This window comes from Megascapheus bottae, chromosome 11, assembly GCF_031878675.1.
Source record: "Megascapheus bottae isolate mThoBot1 chromosome 11, mThoBot2.hap1, whole genome shotgun sequence".
Classification (NCBI taxonomy): Eukaryota; Metazoa; Chordata; class Mammalia; order Rodentia; family Geomyidae; genus Megascapheus; species Megascapheus bottae.
This window is the reverse complement of record NC_143519.1, coordinates 8,855,683-8,882,852: the sequence shown is the minus strand read 5'-3', so window position 1 is coordinate 8,882,852 and position 27,170 is coordinate 8,855,683. Positions and strand designations below refer to the sequence as shown.

Genomic DNA, 27,170 nt, shown 5'->3' with positions numbered 1-27,170 from the left:
GGAAAGAAAGAGGTTTGAGATGGAAGAATGGCAAGATGGAAGACTTGAGAAATAAACTCAGGGTGGGCCTGCCTGCCCAACAGAGGGTGCTTTAGACCTCATTGGTGGCTCTGTGGTCTTCTGTTCTCTACTGGCACTTCTGTAATCTGTTTCAGGGACCCACCATTTAGATTGTATCTCCAGTGCTACAACTTTCATCCTAGCATACCTAGTAGTATACAGTGAGCTCATTCTAAAAAAAGGGTTGAGAGTTTGGCCTAGCAGTCAAGTGCTTGCCTAGCATGCATGAAGTCCTGGTTTGATTTCATGGTAACACATACATAGAAAAAGCTGGAAGTGGCACTGTGGCCCAAGTGGTAGAGTGCTAGCCTTAAGAAAGCCCAAGGACAGTGCCTAGGCCCTGAGTTCAAGCCCCAGGACTGGAATGAATGAATGAATGAATAAATAATTGCAGGCAAATTATATCAGTGTTGATCAAGGTTGGATTTATGGCTAAAAAGTCTTTTAAGATTTGTTATTCTAGAGGCAGGGAGTTTGGCCTGGTGATGAAGTGCTTGCCTAGCATGCAATTCCTTGGTACCACATACATAGAAAAAAGCCAGAAGTGGTGCCGTGTTTCAAGTGGTAGAGCTCTAGCCTTGGGAAAGACCAAGGACAGTGTTAAAGCCCCAGGACTGGCAAAAAAAAAAAAAAATTGTTAGCATAAATTTAAAAACAGAAACAGTAACACTTAACCTTTCCCCAAATTAAAGCAAGTTCTAGGAAGTCCTGCCTTAAATAGATATATAACTAGTACTTGTAGTACATTGAACGTACTTATTAAAAAAAAAAGACAACTCAATTATGTCAGAAAAAGCTTTCATGATCACATCCATATGTTTAGTTTTTAATTTTCATCACACTTAGCTCTGAATAATTAAGAAGGAAAAAACAATCTTAATTTTATTGTAGGTCCCACACAATCAAAGCACATACACGTGATTCGTGATCACAGCTTGTACTCACAGCTTTCGTGTGTGTGGTATGGGTCTGGCAATTAGACTCAGACTGTGGTTTTTTTTTTTTTTTTCAAAATTATTCGGTGTAAGCAAGAGATCAATGTTAAACTCTCCCAAAATCTACAGATGAGGGACTGTGGCTAACAAAATAACAAAATTCCAAACTATGTAACATTTTGGCCTCATTTCATTGAGATTGACACTTGAAAGGAATTTTTGAGAGAATCTAGGAAGAAACAGAGATTCCATTAACCCAGATCATTTTCACAACATTTTTTTTTAAATTTAAGATGTGCGGAGAACTATTTTCTCAAAATTGCAGAGCCATTTTCTGGAGGAAAAAAATTCTGCCATTATTATTTTCATATCAAAGAATGCAGTCATGGAAAAGACACATTAATGTGACATGTTTAGCAGCTTTTGAGCTTTTGAAAAAACTGTAGAAGAATCCTAGCTACATCTGTCATACTGACAGTCTTCTTTCCTGACCTTTAACAGTAAGAAGAAATGAGCTTTCTAGTTTACATTTGCTCAGTCACTTCGAAAGCTCTGAGCAAATCTGGCTTTAGATATATTTCTTTTTTATGGAATAATCTAATACTGGTGGAATCTCCAAGTGGAAACAGTTAGTAGGTACTTTTGGTATTAAATACTTTATTTTGTACCTTAATAATAATAATAAAAAAATAATATTGTATTAATAAAATACAACTACTACGAATAATAATAGTTATTCTTTTGCCAGAGCTGAAGCTTGAACTCAGGACCTGGGCATTATCCCTGCACTTTTTTGATCAAGACTAGCACATTATCTCTTGAGCCACAGCTCCACTCTTGGCTAATGGCCTTTCCAGCCCAGGCTGGCTTCCAATTACAATCCTCAGATGTCAACCTCTTGAGTTGGAGCCATCAGCACCTGGCTTTTCATTTATTTCTGACAGTGTTATTACATGCTTAAGCTGGTCTCCAATTCTTGGGCTCAAGGATCCTCTTGCCTCAGTCTTCCCTACTACCTGGGACTATAGTAGGCCATTCTGATGGATATTATCAGTGATACCATGGTAACAATATTTCAGATAGTCTCCATTTTGTTTCAGTATATGAGCTACATTGTCTTTTTTCTAACTAGTTATATTTTCTATTTATTATTTATTTCTTTATTTTTGCCAGTCATGGGGCTTGAACTCAGGGCTTGAGCACTGTCCTTAGACTTTTCTCAAGGCTAGAGCTCTACCACTTGAACCACAGCACTATTTCCAGCCTTTTTCTATGTATGTGGTACTGAGGAATCGAACCCAGGTTGTGTGTGTGTGTGTGTGTGTGTGTGTGTGTGTGTGTGTGTGTGTGTGGTGTGTGTGTGTGTATGTGTGTGCTGGTATTGAGGCTAGAACCCAGTGCTCAGAGTGTGGGCTCTGTCTCTTAGCTTTTTCTCTCAAGGCTAGCACTTTATCACTTGAGTCAAAGTTCCATTTCTGGCTTTTTTTTTTTTTTTTTTCTGGTTAGTTGGAAATGATAGTCTCACAGACTCTCCTGCTTGGACCGGCCTCGAACACAATCCTCAGATCTCAGCCTCCCGAATAGCTGGGATTACAGGCTTGAGCCATGATGTCCTGCTAACTGAGCAATCTTAACTAAAGGCTAAGTTTATCTCTCCTAAGTTTATCTCTGGTCACTTGTGGAACCCTCTTCCTGTTACTGTTTACATACAGGGTTTCAGGAGCCCAAATTATAAGTGGTCTCTATTGAGCAGAGTCCTGCTTGGGCTGGGAGAGTCTTAGGTTTTGACTACAATGTACCAGACACTTCCACCTCCTGTGCCTGACCAGTGCTGTGCATCCTGGTTCCCTGCGCAGGGAATCCATCCATCTTCCTGGGCAGGGTCCTGGACCAGGCTCTCGGCAGCATTAACAGTTAACTAATCATGAACGACATCCTTTGAGCCCTTTGTGTTTCCTTCAGCCCTTCCAGAAGCTGCCCAGAAAGAGCAGAAATGCTAATCGCTTTGTGTTCTCAAATGTGGTCAGTGAAGGAGTGCAGGTTTCCCTCTTGACCCCAGTGTCACGCCTAGAGGAGAAAAAAAAAAAACCCTCCAGTTTTCCCTTTACATAAAACCTCTGCTCCTCCTTCTCTCACCCAAAGGAGAGCAAGAAAGTGGGATTAAGAGACTATCCACTAACCGGCACATGCTCTATTGTTGTCCCCCTCGACACTAAACAAGGAGCTTTGCAGATAAACAAAAGGCTCCACTCCTCTCCTCTCCTCTCCCTGCCCCCACTCGCCCTTCCTTCTCCCTCTCCTCTTTCCTTCCAACTTCACACTTCCCCATCTGCTGCTTTCCCTCCACCACCCATGTCTCCCCTCCCTCCTGTCCTTTCTGTTCTTTCCTTTTCCCACCCAATTCCTGTCCCCTGGCTCTCCTCTGCCTCCTTACACCCTGCTTATCTGGTTTAGGCTTGGCTTCTACAAAACCCTTCCTTTCACTTCTGTTAAGAAAAATGACCTCTGATCTCAGAGGTGCTGCTGAGCATACAAGTGCCATTCGGAAGGCTGCTGTAAATGGAGACCGATCCATTAGTGGGCATCACGTTGGTATGGAGTTTCCTAGCTCCCTAGACTCCTCCCCTCCAAGTCACACACCTGCATAGACAATTAATGCTTGGTGGTCACACCAGGTGGCCTTGGTGGGTGGCAGTGAGGTGCTACTAGTCAGTTGACTTTTCCTTCATGTCTGGACAGCTCACAGCCCTTACTGAGGAAGGGCCAGCTTGTCCCCTTACTGAGGAAGGGCCAGCTTGTCGTGGACTTGGTGCTACTGCCTGCACGATTAGTCCTCAACTTGAACCACACATGTTTTTGAATATGGAATGATAGCAAGAATGTGACATGACAAAAATTTAATGCTAACATTAGGTCCCCTCTCCTCTTTTCTCTTTTGAGACAAGGCCTTGCTATATTGCCCAGGTTGACTTCTAGCTTCTAGGCTCTGGAGATCCTCTTTTTTTTTTTTTTTCTGGGACATCTAGAAAATTCCTTTATTGTTCATTTTCAGCAATATAAAATGTATTTGCAAACACATCTGAATCACCTCCAATCAAGACCACTTTAAAAACAGCACTCAGAAGATGAGTCACAGAACTGTATTTACTCAACTCACTCTGCAAACCAATTCTTGGTAGAACCCAGGTATATTGCCAAGGCCAATGTGCCAAGGGTAACAAAGACAATATAATAGCTTGGCTGTATTCCTAAGGGACCCAGACTTCAAAGTCCACTTTCCTATCTCTGCATTATTGTAGTATGTAGACCAGAGGAAGAAACCTCTGACCAGAAGGTACCAATAGAAAACTTTTTTTTTTCCCCAAACCAGTCCTGGGGCTTGAACTCAGGATCTGGGCACTTTCCCTGAGCTTTTCTTGCTTAAGGCTAGCACTCTAAAACTTGAGCCACAGTGCCACTTTTTTCTGGAGATCTTCTTGCTTCAACCTCTCTGACATTCCTTTGCTACCATTCCCAGTGCTTTTATTTTAATTCTAGGTATACAGTACAATGACTTCTTTTTTTTTTTTTTTTTGCCAGTCCTGGGCTCAGGACCTGAACGCTGTCCTTGGACTTTCTTAAGGCTAGAGCTCTACCACTTGAGCCACAGCACCATTTCCGACTTTTTCTATGTATATGTGGTACCGAGGAATTGAACCCGGGTCTTCGTGCATGCTAGGCAGGCACTCTACCACTAGGCCAAACTCCCAGCCCTATAGTACAATGTCTTAAGAATACTTTATGCAAGGTCTTTCGGCTCTGGGAGTTTGCAGCTTGTGGGTAGAAATGGCCCGTAGTGGTTGCAATGTGGTGCTTGATGGCATCATATGGCAGTTATCTGGCAAAGAAGGCTGAGAAATGAGGTAGTGAGGAGCAAGCCAGTCTAGCCATGGAAAAAGAAACTCATACATGGAGCTATTTGAGTTGTCTACTGTACCCCTTGCTCTTGGGTGCCAAGTGGAGAATCTGAAATAAAGGTATATAAAATATCATCTGCACTACAACCATTACCACGCAACAAGGTTTTAAGCCAAGGAGTGGGGTTTAACAGTGAAGCTGTGGTGGAATGAGCCTGTACTTCTGAGGATATAGGCATGAAATTCCAGTGAGGACTGCATGACAGTCCAGCATTATAACTACAGATGTCAGTGACTTCATTTGGAAACGGAAGCAATATTGAAGCTGATGCATCTCAAGTTACAAGGTAGCTGGGTGGATGGTCTGGGATAGAAAACTAAAACATGTCATTTCTTAAATAAATTTCTGTGAACCACTTTGAAAAAAAAAAAGAATACTTTATGCAACTATCACAACTGTCCATTTCCAGAGCTTTCTGCATCCTCTCAATTGGAAACGCCATATCCTTTAAAGAGTGGTTCCTTCAATCCCCTGCCCCTTTTAGCTCCTGGAAAGCGCCATTCAACTTCCTGAATTTTGTGTTTAGAGACTGGGGTCTCAATATGTAGTTCAGGCTAGATTCCAACTTAAAATCCTCCTGCCTCCACTTCCTGATTGCTGAGATTACACCCAGCTACGTTCAGTGGCTATTTCTATGAGTTTGACTCCTCTAGGGCCTTATAAATAGGGTCATAGTGCATTTGCCCTTTTGTGTCTGGCTTACTTTATTCATGTTAGCAGGTAACTTTAACTTTTGACTTGACATTTGTTTACTTTCTCATTCTGTGTGCGTAAGGAAGAAAGTGCTAGCTCTGAGGTCACTTGTAGGAGCTAGCTTTGCCTTTTGCTTTTGGATGGTCTGCGGAGTTTGTGCTTGATACTGGTACAGCATGACCCCACTGCTGCCTCACTGCGCAGGAACAAGGATACTCTGGTCCCATCTGTCCTTTGTCCCACAGCCACCTCTTTTCTCAGGGTGTCCCTGGCAGAGAAGCAATGGTATGGACAAGCAGCCAGCAGTGGTGGTGGTGGCTCATGCCTGTAGCCTTATTTACTTTATTTACTCAAGAGGAGGAGGGAGACCCACCTACCCAACCAGAGCCCTAGCTTTGTGCTCGGCCTCCCATAGCTGCCACCCTGAGCCCTGGGCCACTCCTTAGAAGTGAATCCCCAGTCCACCACCAGCTACTACCCTGTGCATGTGTCTATCTTGAATACAAGACTATCTCTTCATTTCTGCATAAAATGGAGCACTGAGTAAGGTGTGATCTAATTGTTGTGAGAGTTTGCCCTGGGGGAAAAAATGTCTTCTTGGCCATCCTGAAATGGGATACGCATTTGCCTGTATTTGCACTGAACAAAGGGCCTGCTCTGTGATAGGGAAAAAAATAGCTGGATTTTGTTCACATGTACATGGAAAGCTTCCCTTTCTCTGTGCACTGTTGCCATAGCAACCAGAACATAGTTCTTCAAAATAGGGAAGGAATCTCTTGGGGCACTTGGGAACTTAGCAAAGTGAGAACATAAGTAAGGCTCAATTATAGATGCTGGCATAAATACCTGATTATTAATAACCATAAGTGCAGTAGAAACGAGGTGAATTTTTCTGTCACTTGGGGGATAGAAAAGAATTGGTGAATGGGCTCTTCCCTCCATGCCACAGTCTTTGGCTCATTTTACCATTCCCAGATGAAGCCAGACCTCAGCTTTTCCTGTGTCATAACCAACAAGGTAGCAATAGCAGAGATGCTTGGTGGCTGACCTGGGAGTGTGGACCTGGCTCTGCCCACTAGCCCTGCACTGCCTGGTGCTGTTGTCCCAGCCTTAGACGGCCTTGTACACTTTCCTGCACCAGCCTGGCTGTCCACACTGCAGGGATTTTTTTTTCTACCAAATTTGCTATATTTTTAGTTGTGGTTTTCTTAATTTCATGATGTCTTCTTGTATGTAATAGCAGCAAATGACTCAGGAGAATTTTATTTTTATGCCAGTCCTGGGGCCTGAACTCAGGACCTGGAAACTGTCCTTGGGCTTTCTTAAGGTTAGCACTCTACCACTTGAGCCACAGCTCTGTTTCTAGATTTTTTGGTAGATATTGGTGATAAGCATATCATAGACTTTCCTGCCTAGGCAGGCTTCAAACTTTGATTGTCAGATCTCAGCCTCCTGAGAAGTTAGGATTATAGGCATGAGACTCCAGCACCCATTGACCTCAGACTTCCTGCGCTGGAGTGGTGGCATCAGAAGATGATGCCAGATTTGAGAACCTACAACCCAGAGTAATATTCTTCGAAGCAGAATCCCAGGGGGGATTTTCTTCAGCCTCAGGCCGAGTGAGTCAGGGTGGCTCTGGAGTCTGTATTCCTAACCTGTTCCTGACAGCAGATTCTTTACAGGAGGCAAGAGAACTCCTGTGAGGCCAGAGACGCTGGTCTACAGTAATGGAAGAATCCACAGGGCTTCAAAGCCTAGGTCTGGGAGTAGTAATTGAACTGTATGGAATAAAGCCTAGAATTTCATTTTTTTTTCTTTCACTTTGCAGGCAGGTATTCTATGCGGAGCCACGCCTTTAAATGTCCTTTCCCTTTTTTCTTTTTTCTTTTTTTGTTGCTTTGATTATTTTTGAGATGAAGATTGTTTCAGCCTGTTCTAGGTTTCTCATCTCACTACGATGACAGGTGTGGGCTGCCATCCCAGCTTCTCCATTAGACAAAAACATAAGAGGGGGTATCAATGTGTGAGAAGTAATGCATCTGCTATCTGGCAAATGTAACTGTACAGTACTTTGATAATAAATAAATAGCCTCTCAGGTAGTTATTCTGTTGAATTCCATGTTGAGACGTCCCATGGTAGTAGGGACTAGTTATGTCTCTAGCTATACCAATGGTTAATCAATGTAAGCTGAGGAGAAAAGGAAGGAGACAAAAACAAGGCCAGGAGAGGCCTTCCTCTGGAACATCAAATCTATAAAAAGGTCCCCTGTAGGGAAAACACACCATAAGGCTACCAGACTTTTTTCAGCTCATGGTAAGCCTCTTATTTGCATATTGTCTGAATATATTTACATGTTGACTGTTAACAAGTCCTAAGTCAAATTATGTAAAATAAAATAACTTTGATCTTGTCACCTGCTGCAAATACATTCATAAGCAGTGTCAGTGTAGAACAGAAAACAAGCCCAGAACAGATTTTGAAACAGCGAGGGTGGGAGGAGAGGACTCAGCTGGTGGAGGGGAGGAGGTTCCTGAGCTGTGACCACCATGGCCAGGCTACTGACAGCCTCTCCAGACTCAGTCCACAACACATGCTCTGGCCCGAATCCCCACATCTATCACTATACCAAATAGTTTCACTGCCTTTGATCTTTTCTAATCCAGCCTGTGTGCCTTTTCTTTTGAGTGACCCTCCTTGCATCTTCTAGAGCATTCTGTACCCTTATAGGCTGCCTCCTAGGCCTTGTATACAGCCATGCATGCATACAGAAAGAGTGTTTCCTGAGCAGGGCTCCTGACTAGGGCACAGTAGAACTGACTTTCACCTTGCCTCCATTCCCCAAGCCACACTAAAACAGGAGGAAGAAGCACCTTTTTCTCCTCTCACTGAAAGGATCTTTTTTTTTCTTTTTTTTTTTTTTCTGCCTGTCCTGGGCTTGGGCTCAGGGCCTGAGCACTGTCCCTGGATTTTTTCAACGCTAGGGCTCTGCCACTTGAGCCACAGCATCACTTCTGGCTTTTTGCTACATATGTGGTACCGAGGAATTGAACCTGGGTCTTCATGCATGCTAGGCAAGCCTCTACCACTAGGCCAAACTCCCAGCCCCATTGAAAAGGTCTTTTTTTTTTTTTTTTAAATAAATCTTATCTATGGAGACTACACTGTAAAAGCCCAGTGTGTGTCACCCATTGGTATTCACTGAATGAATGGACAGATGAACACAAGAGCAAAAGAACAGAGAGGAGGTAATGGGCACAAGGAAAGACTTTCATGTTGTTTAGGTAAAGATGAAAGAGGCCAGAAAGCAGAGTGTAGATGTTCTATGGGAGCAAGTAGAGGAATGAAGGGAAGAAGGTCATGGTTGGATGATGTTCAAGGATGATGAAGGGGAGGAAACTGGAAATTACTTCTGCTTAGAGTCACCAGTAACATTGACTGTTTCACCAGAATAAGGGCAAGGTGGCAGAGGAGTCCTAAGACTTGTTTCTGAGTACTTGGCTTGGTTGATGATGTGGTCTGGATATGGTTTGAATTTTCCCTCTAACAGTTCATATGTTGAAGTTTGCTCCGCAGTGCAGTGCCGTGAGTGTTGCCGGAAACTTCAAGAGCTAGAACCTAGTGGGAGGTCTTTAGGTCATAGACATGCTGTCGGAAGGATTTGTGTATTTTTGGAGGAACCCTAAATTGATCCCTGAAAAAGAATTCTTTGTCAGATGTGGGGCTTGAACTTAGGGCTTGGGTGCTGTCCCTGAGCTCTTCAGCTCAAGGTCAGAGCTCTATCACTTTAAATCACAGCGTCACTTCTGATTTTCTGGTGATTGGAGATGAGTCTCATGGACTTTCCTGCCCCAGCTGGCTATGAACCGAGATCCTCCGATTTCAGCTTCCTGAGTAGTTAGGGTTTACAGGCATGGGCCCCCCCCTTTATTGTGTGTATTTATTAATACATGGTTTGTGGACATAGTAGTTTGTGCATGTAATTCTAGCATGTGGGAGGCAATGGTAGGGGAATCTCAAGGTCATCCTAGGCTGATAGTAAGAGCTACCTAAAATAAACAAATCAAAATCCAAAAGACAGTTGTTTTAATGTCTTTTTCTAGTATGTCTACTGTCAAGTATTTCCCAGAGAGTTTCTACCAATTTGTTTTTTTCTTTTGGGCTATATTTTCTAATTTTATGGGTTTTGGTGATCTTTTGTTGTACTTGCTCAAAATTGAACTTTTAGGTGTAGTAATTATGTAGCTGGGTCTGATTGTGAAAGCTGATTTCCTCCTGTTTGACCAAATGCTATGGTCTAAAGCACCATTTTTGGTGGATAAACTGTGGACCAGATTAGGGACAGGTTTTTAACAAGCTGAGAGTTAGTACAATGGGAAAGAGGAGGACAGGACGTAGTTCAGGAGTGAGCAGGGGCTACGGTGCTCTTTTACCACTGGAGCTGCCTCTACTCTGCCCACTTCCATGTCAAGGTCTCACTGCATGTCATTGCCTTTTGTTAATCTTCACATCAATCTGCAGAATGATGAAGAAGGGAAGCTTCTTCAATAAAGGTGTCTTCCATCCAGTTCTTTTTACTCAGTAAAGATGTAACCAGAGAGCCAGGATTTGGCCTAGTGGTAGAATGCTTACCTAGTATGTACAAAGCCCCAGGTTCAATTCCTTGGTACCACATATATAGAAAAATACCAGAAGTGGTGCTGTAGCTCACGTAGAGAGCTCTAGCCTTGAGAAAGCCCAAGGACAGGGTTCAGGCCCTGAGTTCTAGCCCTGGGACTAGCACAAAAAAAAATGTAGCCAGCCAGCACGTCTGCCTTTTCTTAAAACTGAACTTAAATACCGTTTTTTCTACTGTACAAGGTTCCTTGGTAGAGAGAGGCTCATATTCTAAGGCTGGTGTAGTTTGTTCATTTTCTGTCCTTATGTACATATAATTGTAGACATTACAGTTAAACATTTCTAATCTAAAAAAAATCTGAAATCTAAATATTTTTAAAATTCAAATCCTTTTGAGCAGTGACATAGTACCCCAAGTACTGAATTTATGTGATTAGTCTACAGTGAGAGGGTATAAACCAAGCATGGTCCTACAGGCCTACAATCCCAATGCTCAGGAGAAAGGAGAATCTCCTGAGCTATTTAGTGAGACCCTATTTCAAAAGTCATGGGCTGCGAGGGAAAGAAGGCTGAGCAATGCAGTCATTATATTCCGTGTAAAATTGAACTAGGTAACTTGAAGGTGGGAATGAAATGGGGAGAGAAAGGTGACATGGCTCAAGATGTGCGCTACTACTAATCTGAGTTATGGAATTGTAAACTTTGTGTAAAACTGCTTACATTTTTTTAAAATAAAGAAGCATAATTATCAAGTAAAAAAAAGTCATGGGCTGGGGATATAGATTAGTGGTACAGTGCTTTCCAGTATATGGAAAGCCTTGGGTCCAGTATCTTGTGCTTCCAAAAAATAATGGCAAAAAACTACCTTCAAGCTATGTGTATATGAAACAGAAATGAATTTTTATATTTAGACTTGTGTGTCATCCCCCAGATGTCTCATTAAGTATATATAAATTTCCCATATTTAAAAATATCTCAGGTCTCAAACATTTCTAGTCTCAAGCATTTTGGCTAAAGAGATATTCAACCTGTACTAGAGTTTAGTAATGTTTGAATATACCTTTCTCATCTATTTCTCCACGGGAGCCATCTGTACAATATATTGATACTGGAAGTCATTTTCCAGAAAGAAATAGCTACCCCATTCTCCCTCTCTCAGAAGATAATGCCAGTAAGCAGTGCTGTCTATTTTTTAAATTTCAGCAGAAATGACATTTTGTTTTTTGATTACTTCGGTTATGATTATTTTCGGGGGTTTTATGTGAGCTTGTATTCACTAAAATTTAGAAGGATTATTCATGTGTCCTATTTTTTCATTTTTTTGGGGGGGAGGGGTAGATCATGGCTTCAATGATAGAATGCCTGCCTTGTAAGAGTGAGGAGGTCTTGAGTTTATAGCCCAGTACCTCAAAAAATTTTTTTTCCCACAAATTTGTGAATAGAGAAATTGTATTTTGGACTAACACCCGTTGTATGTCTTGCAGGACAGCCTCAATGGTCGCCGATGTCTTTAGGCGTAGCTACAGTCTCTGGCCCAATCGCAAGTACATTCCTCGGAGGGCAGTGCTCTATGTTCCTGGAAATGATGAAAAGAAAATAAGGAAGATTCCAACTCTGGAAGTAGATTGTGCTGTGCTTGATTGTGAGGATGGCGTGGCTGTGAATAAAAAGGTAAATGGCTTTCAGAGGGGAAGAGAAACAGAGATCTCCCATTCTTGGGATTGGATTAGAAGGATTCTGCTATACTCATCTTCTGCCAATTGCTATTTTTGTTTTTTTGATCTAGCCCTTCTATGAGTTCTCATTGTGTGTCTTTTCTCCCAGAGAAAGAATTCAATCAAAATATATTTTAACATCCAGACATTCAGTAGATGTGCTGAGATAAACTGAGCCACAGTATTCCAGTAAGAAGTTCCCGTTTTCCTTCATAAGCAGAAACTCTCACAGATCCTTTGGGTTAGTGTAGCTTCCAGCTGATTTCCTCCAAGCTGAAGGCCTGATCAAAGCAATGAGTCTTAGAAAATTCCTAGTCTGTGAATAGGTACAAAAGTTTTTCTCTCTCTGTCTCTCTCTTTTGACTTTTGACCCAGTTTATTATTATTATTATTATTATAAAATGATGTACAGATGGGTTACAATTATGTAAGTCATGTAATGAGTACAGTTCTTTTTGAACAGGGTCACCTCTTCCCTACTTTTCTCCCAGTTTTTCCCTCTCAGCCTCTCTCTTCCACAAGTTATATAGTTCTTTTTCAACATAGTATCTAGTGAGTTTTACTGCTGCATTTGTTCACCCTCTGTCCTACCATTTCTGGGCTCTCCTGTTCTCCCCAACAAAGGAGAAAAACTCTAAAAACCAGAAGGCAAAATACCAAAAACCTCTTATTTCTATTTCTTAGAGTTCATTTCAATAAACATAATTTTAGCCAGGATCAGCGGCTCAAGCCTGTAATCCTAGCTACTCAGGAAACCGAGATCTCAGGATCTCAGTTCAGTCAGCCTGGGCAGGAAAGTCTGTGAGACTCTTATCTCCAATTAACCAGCAGAAAACCAAAAGTGCTGCAGTGGCTCAAAGTGATAGAACACTTCCATTGAGCTGAAGAGCTCTAGGACAGTGGTCAGGCCCAAAGTTCAGGCCCCATTACTGACAAAAAATAAACAATAACGAAAACCACCATTTTATATCATTATACAAACATAGCTATTGAGTCTTTGTGATCCATCCTTTGGTTTCACTGTGTCTAGAGTCCTATATAATTTATCATGTCTCTCTCTCCCCTCCCCCCCCCTCTCTCTCTCTATTATATATATACACACACAATACACACACACACACACACAGATATATGATTTTGGTCTTTTACCATCCAGTGTGTTTACGTGTAGATTTTTTTGGCTGGTCATAGGGCTTTAACTCAGCCTGGGTGCTGTCACTGTCCCCGAGCTCTTCAGCTCAAGGCAACCACCCTACACCTGAGCCTGGGAATTGTCCCTGAGCTCTTCAGCTCAAGGCTACCTCCCTACCCTTGAGCCAAGCCCCACTTCCCTTTTCTAGAGGTTAATTGGAGATAAGAGTCTCAGGCCCTCTGGGCCGGGAGTTTGGCCTAGTGGTTAAAGTGCTTGCCTAGCATGCACGAAGACCCGGGTTCGATTCCTTGGTACCACATACATAGAAAAAAGCCGGAAGTGGTGCTGAGGCTCAAGTGGTAGAGCTCTAGCCTTGAGAAAGTCCAAGGACAGTGCTCAGGCCCTGAGCTCAAGCCCAAGACTGGCAAAAAAAAAAAAAAAAAAAAAAGAGTCTCAGGCCCTCTTGTGCCCAGGCTGCCTTTGAACCTTGATCCTCAGATCTCAGCCTCCTAAGTAGCTAGGATTACAGGAGTGAGCCACCCCACCCTGCAAAAGCTACTGCTTTTTGTGGGTTGATTTTATAGCTGCTACCTTACCAGAGTTTGGGATCAGCTCAAGTAACTTGGGGGAGGAACCTATTGGGTTCTCTGAATATAGGATTATATATTTTCAAAGAGGGATAATTCTACTTCTCTTTTCCCTATTTGGGTCCCTTTTATGTATTTTTCTTGCCTTATTGCTCTTTAAGAACTCCTGTACTGTATTGAAGATGAGTGGAGAGGGTGGACATCCTTATCTTGTTCCTGCTTTTGGAAGAAATGGTTTTAACTTTTTTCATTAAGTATAATATTGGCTGTAGCTTTGTCATATACAGCCTTTATTATATAGAGGAATGGCCCATGGATTCCTAGCTTCTTCAGAGCTTTTTATCATCAAGTGGTGGTGAATCTTGTAAATGCTTTTTTTCAGCGTCTATTGATGATCATATGGTTCTTGTTCTTGCTTCTATTTATGTGCTGAATTACATTAATTGACTTACATATATTGAACCAGCTTTGCATCCCTGGAATGAATCCTGTTTGATCACAGTGCATGATGTTTTTGATTAGTTGTTGAATTCAGTTGGTCAGAATTTTTGTTGTTGTTATTAGTCATGGGATTTGAACTCAGGGCCTGAGTTCTGTCCATGAGCTCTTTTTTTTCAAGGTTAGTGCTCTACCTCTTTGAGCCATAGTTCTGCTTCTGGCTTTCTGGTAGTTAATTGGTCTCACACACCTTCCTGCCCAGGGTGACTTTGAACTGGGATTCTTAGATCTCCTGAGTAGCTAGGTTTACAGACATGAGCCCCAGTTCCTGGCTAGTTGGCCATAATTTTATTGGGAAATTTTGAATTGATGTTCATCAAACAAATGGATCTGTTGTTCTGTTTCTTTGGTGATTCCCTATCTGTTTTTTGGATGAGTGTTACGCTGACTTCCTAGAATGAGATTATAGTTACTTGAGATGGCCTTGCTATACAGCTCAGGCTGTTCTCAATGCATCCTCCTGCTTCAGCCTTCTCAATGCTGGGATTATTCTCAATGCCATTGTACTCAGACACATGAAGGTTTTATTTGGTGATTGTCCTTGGATGCATTTGGTTCCATTTTACTTTAACTTTTTTTTTCTAGAGTTTTCTAATGAGCATGGGTTTCTTCAGTGACTAGGGGAAATATGTAAGACTTTATAATAATGATAGTTTATCTCTTTATGAAATCTTTTGGTTAGACACACTTTTACCTTTGTCTATGCTGTCTATGCTGTCTGTGTTGACAGTGAGGGTCATCTGGGAATGGATTGTGGAGCTTGTGTATATCTCTAGCTGGCCATCTGGACTCCTGCCTATCTGATCACTTCTAGCTCTAGATGATCTGAAATAACCTGATTGTACTGTATAGCTTTCTAGATGAATTGCTTTCCTCAAAGATTCCAGAAAACAAGTATTTGCCTTAATTTTAAAAATAAAGCTAATTTTTTCATCTTCCCACTGGAAAAACAAGGCTAATTATTTGAAAAAGGATTAGAATAAACAGGAATAAGAGGAATCTAAAATGTCTGCAACATCTTTGGCATGTGCAAGGAAAATATAATTGATTTTCTTTTTCCTAGAGGTGAAGCTAAATAAATAGGCCTTCCTTTTCTTCAAAGGCTATAATGTGATTCTGGTATGATTCCTCCTGAAATTCATGTAGTGTGCTCTAAGATTAAATATTAAATTGCAATTCCAGTTTTATGTGACCCTAGGGCAGGTCACTCTACTTTTCTGACTCAATTTCTTATCTGTACTGTAGGGATGACAATATATTCTTTTGTCAGGGATAGGAATTATTAGGAGAGAAAATTTGATAAAAGTGCTCAAAAGTAGCTTGATTTCCTATAAAAAGCAGGTTAGATAAAGTTTCTAGTAATCAAGGTCAGAGGGGAATTTTATTTTCAGCATTGTAACACAGTGAGCCACTAGGTACACTGATAAAGTTGTAATTATATTTCATTACAAATCTTCAGGCTATCCTCTGAGACATACCTGAGGAGAATTCCAGTCTCTCACATGCATTGAAAACACATTCCAAGGTCTGTTCCTGCCTTCCTTTCCTGTCCGTCTGTGTCCTTTGCCATCTTTGTATTCACAGTAGCACCAGCTGAGTTTCTACTTACGGGAATCTATGGAAAAGATGAGAAGAGAAGAATTAATAGGCAAACTGAACTCCACTGAGAGATTTTCTGGTTTTTTTTTTGGCTAGGACTCAGATTCTCTTAATGAAGTTGGAACATTGGATTCATTATTGGACATACTCTTTTCTGCATGATGAGAATAGAGTCATTTAATTCTCTTTAAAATCCATATAAAATCCTGGTTACCCTGGATAATACTTATAAAAAAAAATACCTTTTTCTGGGTTGGAGACATGGGTTAGTTGGTAAAGCACCAGTCAATGAGCAAAAGCATCAGATACCAAGACAAAAAAGAAAAGAAAAGGCATTGCTTTTCTTTTTTCTTTTTTTTTCTTTTGTGGGTCATGGGGCTTGAACTCTAGGCCTGGGTATTGTCCCTGAGCTCTTCAGCCCAAGGCTACCACTCTACCATGGAGCCCAGCCTCCTGAATAGCTAGGATTACAGGCATGAGCCACCACACCTGGTTTGAGTAATGCTTTTCTAACAATTTATGTTCTCTCTCTCTCTGTCTCTCTCTCTGTCTCTCTCTCTACCTCTCTCTGTCTCTGTCTCTGTCTCTGTCTCTCTCTATCCCCCTCTCTCTCTCTGTCTCTCTCTCTCTCTATCCCTCTCTCTCTCTCTCTTTAAAATCCCCATATCTGAGCTTGAGTTTAGGGACTTGCATTCCAATACTTTTGGCACTCTCCCTGAGCTCTTTTGCTCAAGACTAGTGCTCTACTTTTTTTTTGGCCAGTCTTGGGACTTGAACTAAGGGCCTGAGCACTGCCCTTGGGTTTTCTCAAGGCTAGAGCTCTACCACTTGAGCCACAGCACCACTTCTGGCTTTTTTTTCCATATATGTGGTACTGAGGAATTGAACCTGTGACTTCATGCATGTGAGGCAAGCACTCTACCACTAGGCCAAACTTCCGGCCCCTAGTGCTCTACTTTTGACCCACAGCACCCCTTCTGGTTTTGGAGTTGTTAATTGGAGATAAGTCCTTTACAAGAGTCTTTTCTACCTGGGCTGGCTTCAAACTGTGATCCTCAGATCTCAGCCTGCTGAGTAGTTAGGATTATAGGCGTGAGCCACCTGCACATGGCTACTTCTGGCTTTTTGTTGGAGATAAGAGTCTCTAGGATTAATCTGCCCTGGCTGCCTTCTAATTTCGATCTTCAGGTCTCAGTCTCTTCAGTAGCTAGGATTATGGGAATGAAGCACCATTGCTCAGCTAATTTTTTTTCCTATAGTTTCTATCTAGGATTTAATTTCATTTAATATATTTCAATTTATAGCTCTAGCCTGTCAAAATTGTTTTCTAGATTTTGATTTCATCATCTAACATTTATATAATCCGAGAATTTGATAAGCACACCATATGTAAATTTAACAAGTTTCCTATGTGAATGTTGAAGTGGTTGGGCCAAGTGTTGCACAAACATGCCATTAAGAACTTCTGTTAGAGTTTATTTAGCAAACTGCTGCTGCTGAGTAATGCCAAGCATTGTAATTTACATGACAACCCAATGCAATACTGCTGTTCTATTTTGTTTTTAAAGAAAGTAAAGCAAACCAAGGTCACATTCATGATCAGTCCTGGGCATACAGGTGTCAGCCACCTCCTCCCGTCAGTGTACCTGCACTTCATTTGTCTGATTTACTTTCTACCTACCTTCCTTCTTTTCTCTTTCTGTTTCTCCCTTCCCTTTCTTTCTCTCTTTGTTTTTCTTTCTTTCTTTTTTTTTTTTGCCAGCCTGGGGGCTTGAACTCAGGGCCTGGGCACTGTCCCTGAGATTTCTCAAGGCTTACACTCTACCACTTGAGCCAAAGCACCACTTCCAGGTTTTTCTATGTATGTGGTACTGAGGAATCAAACCCAGGTTTTCGTGCGTGGTTGGCAAGCACTCTACCACAAAGCCAAACTCCCAGCCCATGTAGTTACTTCATTTTATATGCCATTTTCGTTTTATATTGAGACTAATTTCATTGGCTCTGAATAGAGTGTAGATTCATAATAGACACAATAGGAGTTTCCACAAAGCAGTGTGTGAGTATGTAATACCTTCTAGCAAGCCCTTGCCATGTCCACCTGATCCACTTCGTGTGGAAGGAGCTCCTGTGTCAAGAATGGTGCTGCCAGCTCACCTGGCAAGCGTGAGCGATGAAAAAGGTGACTCTTGTCTTCAAGTCTTAAATACATGAATGGTACTGGGCTGTCTAAACCACTGCTTGCTGGGCCACAGTGTGAATATACCAAGCAATGCACAGAATTCTGCAGAATTGTTGTGGCACTGGGAGAAGCCACTCGTGCCTAGCTGTGATATCATTTTTACAGAGTTAAGACTTAGAAAATAGAGAGGAAGAATGTATATCACATTCTTTAAAGTGTCTCTTTCACCCGTAAGATTAAAAACCCCTGGGGCCGGGAGTTTGGCCTAGTAGTAGAGTGATTGCCTATCATGCACAAAGACCCAGGTTCAATTCCTCCGTACCACATACATAGAAAAAAAAAAAGCTGGAAATGGTGCTGAGGCTCAAATGGTAGAGCTCTAGCCTTGAGAAAGTCCAAGGATAGTGCTCAGGCCCTGAGTTCAAGCCCAGGACTGGCAAAAAACAAAATTATAGACTTGGGAGCCAGGAATTGGTGGCTCATGCCTGTAATCCTAACTACTCTGATGGCTTTAACATGAAGATTGCAGTTTAAAGCCAGCCCAGACAGAAAAGACCGGGAGACTTTTATCTCTAACCACCAAAAAGCTAGTATTGGAGGTGTGGTTACGGGGTAGAGTACCAGCTAAGGGACAGTTGCCCAGGCCATGAGTTCAAGCCAGAAGAAAGAAGGAATAATGAAGATAAAAGAAGTATAGAGGAGGAGGAGGGCAGCAGGGTGGAGGGGATAAGAAGGGGGAAGCAGGAGGAAAGCAGTAACAAGGATGACAAACTTGAGCTGCTTAGTTATCACCAGGTTCACATAGAATGCTTGAAGCTCTAGTTTGAGTCCAACACCACCAAATAATAATAATAATAATGAAGGAAAGAAAGGTAAATATAATGAATAATAATAATGAAGGAAGAAAGGGAGGGAGGGTAGGAGAGCGAAAGAGAAGAGAAGAGAAGAGACTTGGAGTCATGCTGCCCATGTCTGTCTTGATTCTAATAACATCTTATTCTGACAGCGTGACCCTTAGGGAAACCGTTCTACTTGTATTTTAAAATAAAGGCAGTGTAGCAACAGTATTTTGCCCCATAGAAGAGAAGTGTTTGGGACACGTCTGGCACAGAACCAGCGTTAATGGGAGTGTGCTAAGTATATAGATAGAGATTTTCTTAACTGTACTCCTGGCTAAGGCGTCTGACAGAGCAAAGAAGCTGCCAGGGTCTTTGATTGCCAACCAAGGCTCATTGGTTTGTTTGGTTCCTGAGATAGGAAAGCCAAAACCAACTAACCCTGTAGCCTAGGCTGGCCTCAAGCTCAAGACCCTCTGCCTCAGCCTCCTGAATGCGGGGATTTAGACATGGGCCACCACATTCAGCTAGTTGGCAGTGATCAGTACCTTGGACCCACTGACTCATGGGGTCATGTGTGGGGTGCATGGGCTCTTCCAATTTTGTAATTTTTAAAAACTCACTTTTTTCTATTATCGTAGACGCAAGGGCTTTGAAGACAGAAAAATCCCAATCCATCCCTCAGACTCCCTCACAGGTGCTTCACATAAAGGAACTGGAAGCAACTCTGTGGGAGACTTGACTCAAGTTGTGGAATGCCTTTTTAGAAGTGCCAAGCCCTGAGTTCAAGACCCGGTACTAACAAAGCCAATTCAGAGCGATGGTTTCTCCAGGAAACCTGAGAGAAATTATTTCTCTATATACAGGGTTTTTTTTTTCTTTGCATTTCTGTGTTGGATCTTTGAATGATTTTGAGAAGCAAAGTAGTGAAAGTCCAAAGAAGACAGAAAATGGTCCTATGAGATGAAGCCTATGCGCTATTCAGAGCGGGGAGAGTCCTGGTGTGAGGTTCACTTCTGTGAGCTCCCCCGTGTAAGAGGCACGTCCCAGCATCAGTGGGGACTTGTGCGGAGAGTGGAGTCTCAGCAAGAGCGGTCCCCGCCATCGGCTGCACAGGGCCGAGGACTCAGAGCTGACAAGAGGGCTGGCTTGTCATAGCCATTCTCCAACTTGAAAAGCAAGAGGAAGCCATTTGCTTTTTAAGTGACAGTCAAGGGTTCAGTAGCTCCCTGGGGGCCCCTGGGCCCTCACCCTACTGAGTTACTGAGCTTTTTATTTTTTTGGTCAGCTGGTTGTGAGGCTTTAACCCGTGTACTGTCCCTGACCTCTTTTTGCTCAAAGCTAGTGCCCTATCACTTTGATCCATAGCACCACTTCCAGTTTTCTGGTAGTTAATTGGAGATAAGAGTCTCACAGACTTTCCTGCCTAGATTGACTTCAAATCACCATCCTCAGATAGCAGTCTCCTGAGTAGCTAGGATTACAGGGGTGAGCCACCTTACCCGGCTCCCACTGAGCTTTAGTTGGATGGATTCTGCTCCTCTGCCATCTGTCCTGGACATCAGGACACATCTTTTGTTGGTGGTGGTGGTAGTTTTTTGTAGGCCAGACCTAGGGCTTGAACTCAGGGGCTGGGAACTAGAGGTTGGGACTCTCCCACTTGAGCCACAGGTCCATTTTCCAGCTTTTAGTTGGCGATAAGAGTTTCGTGGTCTTTGTTGCCTGGGTGTCTTTGAACCATGATCCTCAGATCTCAGCCTCCTAAGTAGTTAGGATTACAGTGTGAGCCACTGTAGTCCTGGCAGGAAGGTCAGTTGCAGGGTGGAGCACACAGCAGCGGCAGCACCGCATTGGCAGGAGTGTTGTGGCTACACTCCCCTAACGAGCCTTCCTAGAGGGCCTTCTCTAGTTACAGCTTCTGCAGACCCCCGAGCACCCCATTCGCCAGGGTGAGTTGTTTAAGAACCAACCTCAGCCAAGGGTTGTGGCTTATCACCGATCAGTTAGTATAAATACGCTTTCTTGACACTCATTATTTTTCCCTCTTTTCAGTGCTGGAGATGGCACCCAGGGCCTCATACAGGCCAGGCGGGCTCTGTACCACTGAGTTATGAAACTAGTGCAGCGGATGCTCACCATCATAAACCAGTTAATGCTAGAGTTTTCATCACCATACAGATGGAAGATCCCTTTCTACTCTGAGCATATGTGTTGGCTCTCATTGGCACTCTCATTTGCACTTTCTTCTTTTGTGTGTGTGCACATTCACACAGCGCCACACACACACACACACACACACACACACACACACACAGAGCACATAGATACTAAAACCCCTTTTGTGCTTACTTATACATACAAGCTCACGCTGTACAGGTACACAAATCCATTTAGTTCAATTTTAAATTTCTCAGTGTTGTCACTTTTGTTGAAATAAATTAGGAGAGTGGCTAGGTGTATTCTCCCCACAGGGAGCAAGCTAAAGGATGTGCAGTGAGTGATTAATGTACAGTGGGGCATGGCCAGCTGACTTCTCTTCAATAGGGGTGTGAATTAGGATGGAAGGCTCCTCTCCCAGGTGCCATGCCTTTATTAAAAGACTTAAGAGCTTGGGAGATTTCTTCAATAGCCATTGGGGCATCTGTGAGTCTTTTGGGAACAGTGTGGAAAGCTGAACTGTGCTTAGGAACTCTGCAAGGTCTTTTTGATCCTTAAAGGTTCTGATATAAAAACATATTCAGGTTTTTATAAAAGTAGTAAAGTGTTTTCCGTCTTTTTATGAATCCCATCATATCCTTAAATAACCTTTCTCCTTCTGAGGAGTAATTGTTTATTTAAAAAAAAATCCCAACAAACTTTTTTTCTTTCATTTTTTAAAATTTTCAAACTAGGTATCTTTTTAAGGCAAACTCATAATAGTCAGCAAATTTCCATTTAATGAGCTCAGCAAAGTCTCTTCACGAGAAGATGTGAGCTTTAAATTGTCAATTATTTCTTTTCCTGCAATTCCTGGGCATCCAATTAAGTAAGACTGGCTATGATCCCCAATATGATCTGTCTGACTTCAGAAAGCCCAGACCCAGCCAATAAAGCAGATCTTTGGATTCCAGCTTAAAGTTAAGATTAAAAAAGAAAGAAAGAATTCAGTTGAAATGATCTGAAGCTTTATACACATGGAAACTAGTCTTTTCCTCTCAAATGAGGTAAGAGAGAGCTCAGAAACTAGTGCAAAACCATTATACTTGGACTGGGGCTGAAGCTCCGTTGGTAGAGCACTACGACCTAGCATGCCTGATGCCCCAGGTTTGATTTCCTGTTCCCCCCAAGCCATTAAACTAACTTATTCCAATTATAAGTCGTAAGTACAATTCCTGCTTTAAAAAATCATAACATATCAGCCACGGATGATTTTGTCAAGGCAAGTCCATAGTTTTCACTCTGCTACACCTCTAACAAGAAAACTACATACTGTATAGCTGTCACCAAGGGAGAGCATAAACTGTAACGAAAGAACATGGCTAATATGAAAAAGCAAGTTGTTACCAGGCATTGGTTGCTCACATCTATATTTCTAGCTACTCAGGAGGCTGAGTTCTAAGGATCACGTTTCAAAGCCAGCCCGGACAGAAAAGACCAAGAGACTTGAATCTCTTGTTAGCTACTAAAAAGCCAGTGATGGAGATGTGGTTCAAGTGGTAGAGCAGCTTACCGTGAGTAAAAGAGCTAGGGGACCTGAGTTCAAGCCCCAGGACTAGCATAAAAAACAATACGAACAAGAACAACACACAGAAAGCAGAAGTTTCTTTCCAGATTTTCTTATTTCATTGGCCAGAAATCATAGCAAAATATTGAATACCACTATGTTTATATTAAGGTATAATTTAATATTCTGATTTACAGAGACAAAACTCTCATGTCTTTTGCTATATATTTTTTATTTATTTATTTTTTATTTTTTTTGCCAGTCCTGGGCTTGAGCTCAGGGCCTGAGCACTGTCCTTGGACTTTCTCAAGGCTAGAACTCTACCACTTGAGCCTCAGCACCACTTCCGGCTTCTTTCTATGTATGTGGTAACAAGGAATCAAACCTGGGTCTTTGTGCATGCTAGGCAAGCACTCTACCACTACGCCAAACTCCTGATCCCTGCTATATTTTTATACACCTCAGAGCTTCTAAGAAGGGTGGCACTGCTGGCAGTTTAATCCTTTTGCTATGCTTGTTATGTAGGCTAGTGAAGATTTTTTTTTTTTTTTTGTAAGAAAGACAAGTATGACTTATCAAGGACAGCTGTCAAATCAGGAACTAGCCCCAGGGAAAGCATGCTTTTCTGTTAAATCCTTAATGGAAGTATAGCTGTATTGTTGCTTTCAAATACATATTCTATGATTTTCCTCAGGTAATGCAGTTGTACTAGCTATTTGTTGATCAGAAATTAACCTCCAAGAAGACAGCATTGGATTCCCAGCCTATCAAATCATAGAAATTGTGCATTCTGTGGCACATTGTTGATTAGCTCCAGAGAAGCAACCCAGAGGACCTCCCTAGACATGTGTCAGAAGAACTAAAAACCAGGGTTGGGGGTGATAGGACATGAGACAAAGGTAGCCTGAGGTGAAAACGGGCTTTCTCCAAACACCTCAGATGAATTCCTAGAGCGTCTTGTGGTATAAATATGAAGAGCTAGGGATGAATAGCAGCTAATATCCCACTATGAATTTCATCCATCCTGTCTAATCCTGCCACTGGCCTATCTCTTCTAGAACGGTGGATAGTTAGATGTACGGGAGATAGCAAAGAGATTTAATTAAGAGACAATAAATTTAAAAAGAAAAGTAGAAGTGGCACTGTGGCTCAGGTGCTAGAGTGCTAGCCTTGAACTGAAGAGCTCAGGGACAGTGCTCAGGCTGAGTTCAAGCTCCATGAACAACCAAAACAAAAAAAGAAAAAGAAAAAGAAAAGTAAACAACAAAAAAATCCCACTCCTACTTAGTCTGTCAGAACAAAGCAGCTTGAATTAAATATGAAGGATCCAAATTTAGAGACAAAATTTGAGAGGATTAATAGAGCCAATTTCAAGACTTCTCACTTGTTATGGCACCCATGAATCTTCCATTTTGTGGGGCAAAGGAGGAACAGGCCTTAGTATTCCTTAGCAGAAGGCAATCTCCCACAGTCTTTCTTCCCAGCCCCTGCTTTTCTTCAGGCCAGGCTGGAACTGGCCAGGGTGCTGATGTGGTCTGAGAATGATTCCTGAGCTCACTCTGGGGCAGCAGTAGTTTTAAGTGCTCTTCCATGTTCACAACAACTCTGTGAAAGAGGTATTTTTTTTTCCAGTCCTGGGGCTTGACCTCAGGGCATGAACACTGTCCTTGGGAATTCTCAAGGATAGTGTTTGAGCCATAGCACCATTTCTGTTTTTTACTGTGTTTGTGGTACCAAGGAATCAAACCCAGGACTTCAAGCATGCTAGGCAAGCACTCTTACCACTAGCTCACACTCATGATCCAAGAGGTATTCTTATTATCACCATTAACAGGTAAGGAAAGGAGAAGGTCATAAAGCTAATAAATAAGAGTTTATACCTCAGGGCTGCACTTTCAATAACTATATTATATGTGTATTTTTTGTTGTCGGTCATGGGGTTTGAACTCTAGGCCTGAGTCACTGTCCTGAGATCTTCAGCTCATGGCTATCGCTCTACCACTTGAGCCACAGTGCCACTTCTGGTTTTCTGGTGGTTAATTGGAGATGAGTCTCACCGATTTCTGTGCCTAGGCTGACTTTGAACCACAAACCTCATATCTCAGCCTCCTGAGTAGCTAGGATTACAGGCGTGAGCCACTGGTGCCCGGCTTGTATGTGTATTTTTATATCTCTCTCCCTTTTTCTGATGACTACATTTTATCAAAAGTAATATTCAAAGAGTCATACAGAGCCTTTAGAATTCTCACTTGTTCAATATTATTCTAGCAGAAGGAGCCATATTTGCCCCTCAAAGTAGACAGTCAGGTTTCTGTGGGTTGGCATCTTAGAAGATAGGGATGAAGTCTGCGTGGCGACTACCTGTTCTGTCACGACTATTCCTACACCTTCAAATTGTTTCATATCTACTTTTCTCTTGACTTTGTATTATTCTCTTGACTTTGTTTTATTCCCCAAACTCTGCCCAGCACAAACATGAACTCAGCAAATAATTAATGAATAAGGGAGTTAAGTGAGGCCAATGCATGGTAACTGTTGTTTATTTACATTTTACATTAATAGTTACAGATGTACTAAGCTGTGGGAATTATAGTTTCTTTGTATTGCATGTTTGTCATATATCATTGGGAAGTTTTCATGTGTTCAGAATGCAACTTAATTCTTTTTTGAAGTACAAAGGTTTGAACCCAGGGCCTGTACTTTCCTGGCAAGCACTGCCACTGAGCCAGAATGCTAGTCCTTTTTTTTGTGCTATTTTTGAGACAGAATCTTATTTGCTGTCCCATCACATGCCTAAAAAGATCTATCTTATTCTTCCTGTTGTAGCTGGGATGTCAGGCACATGCCACCACACCCCAATTCTTCCTCCTGACATGAACCCTTACAGATGTTTCTCCCTGGGCTATCCTTGGACTGCAGTCCTCCAGATGCAGCCTCCCAAGTAGTTAGGATTACAAGCATGCATCAACAGTGCCCTGTGCATCTTTGTTTCTTCTAGATGTGTCCATAGAGACCAGAATGGAATAAAGGTCTAAGATAATGCCTTGGACAATTTAAATGCCTCAACCCACACATGACTGAATTTTTGTTAGATTTAGAATCTTGTGCATAGTTAAACTTTGACAGCTTGTAGTATCTCAGGAAGGTAACTCCATGGATATAAAAAATAACTGATCTCTCTTGTAGAAGGCATGCAAGCATTCTGTGTCAACAGTCAGTAGTGGCAATTCCGTAATCTAATAATGCAATTTCTCATTTCAAAACTGAGTGTATTGCCTGTTTGTTGTACGATTTTAACCAAACCATATTTTTGTTACGTTGTGTTAGCATGTGAAAGATTTTCATATCTACCATCCCAACTATTTTCCTGTGTGTGTGTGTGTGTGTGTGTGTGTGTGTGTGTGTGTGTGTGTGCGCGTGCGTGTGATTAAACAACACTCCACAGCTGAGCTCTTGGAGGACCAGGCCTATTTTGACAGCTCCCCTTAGTCCATGGATCACCAAGCTTGTTGTCTGCCAATATGTTTCACATGATTTGTGGACATGTGTAATGCGCCTGTACGACTTGCAAACACCCGTACATTACTACAATAATAATTGGGTTTTGATGCAACTGGAACTCAGTAGTACTAGCTGCCAGCATTTCCTTTTGGCCACCAGTACTAGGCAGGAAAATTATAGTCTAACTGTCTTCCTGTTTATTGATAAACAAAGTGGGCAGCCCAGCAATGGAGCCTGATTAGCAGTTTGCACCCTTTGTGAAAGGATAAACAGAACCCTACTGTTTTCTGTGTGGGACTGCAATTTACATCTTTAAAGAGGTTGGACTGCCCCAAGATTCATGTTCAACTTCCGAGTGCCTGGAACGTCTTTGATATGTTACATGTCAGCCTCCTTGTTTCCCTCCTTCATCTTGAAACAACATTTGCCAGGGTTTCTCTGTTCCCATCTGGCTTCCCATAAGCTTCTTCATAGTCACCTGTCTGAAAAAGGAGGCCAGAGAGGGGTGGACAGGAGAAGAAATATGTCTCTGTTTCAGCTATGCCTGAATTTTACATTCCCAGAAAGCCCTTTAATGCACACTCCATTTTTTTTTGAAGAAACACTAGACAAAAAGAAATCTGTTTACCATTGTTTGCTCCACACAATCACTTCTGATCTTTCCCCCTTCTAATATTCGTCTAGCACCAAAAATGTTCTCCTCCTTTGCAAAATAAAATACTGTATTACCCTTCTGCCTCAGTTTGGTGTAATGTTCTATTGTAAAATTTAGTTTAAACTAATTAACTTCTTAAACTAATAGGTAATGGACCAAATAGTTGACTCTCTCTGTAATTATTTTCAAATACAAGACATGAAGATCATTTTAATTTGAATTTGCATGATGTAAAAGGGAGCATAATAAATACATGTAAACATGTGTTAATCAGTTTAAACAAACTTTCCCATAATCCTTACAGCATATAAACAACATTTGTTCTGCCTTTGAGATATTACATGACTGGGCCCACGAGACTCCAGTTATCCTACTGAACAGTTTCCTTTTATAACTTCAAAAGAGTTGGAGGTGTAGGGTATTAAGTGTAGTTAGACACAAATTGTACTTCAGCTACTTTATTAATGCCAATAGGGATTAAATTAGATTTTATAGCTGTTGTAGA

At 41.9% G+C, this 27,170-nt stretch overlaps 1 protein-coding gene across 4 annotated transcripts in view; it reads left to right on the top strand.

Annotated features, from left to right (window-relative positions):
• The window catches only part of Clybl (citramalyl-CoA lyase), a 177,643-nt gene that overhangs the window by 87,783 nt on the left and 62,690 nt on the right, over positions 1-27,170 (top strand). For 3 of the 4 annotated variants that reach the window (XM_090341927.1, XM_090341928.1, XM_090341926.1), the window contains exon 2: positions 11,745-11,931. In XM_090341927.1, coding sequence (XP_090198053.1) covers positions 11,745-11,931 — 187 coding nt within the window. Of the gene's footprint in view, positions 1-6,440; positions 6,459-11,744; positions 11,932-27,170 lie in introns of those variants that run through there. The other variant, XM_090341929.1, reaches the window with a different exon arrangement.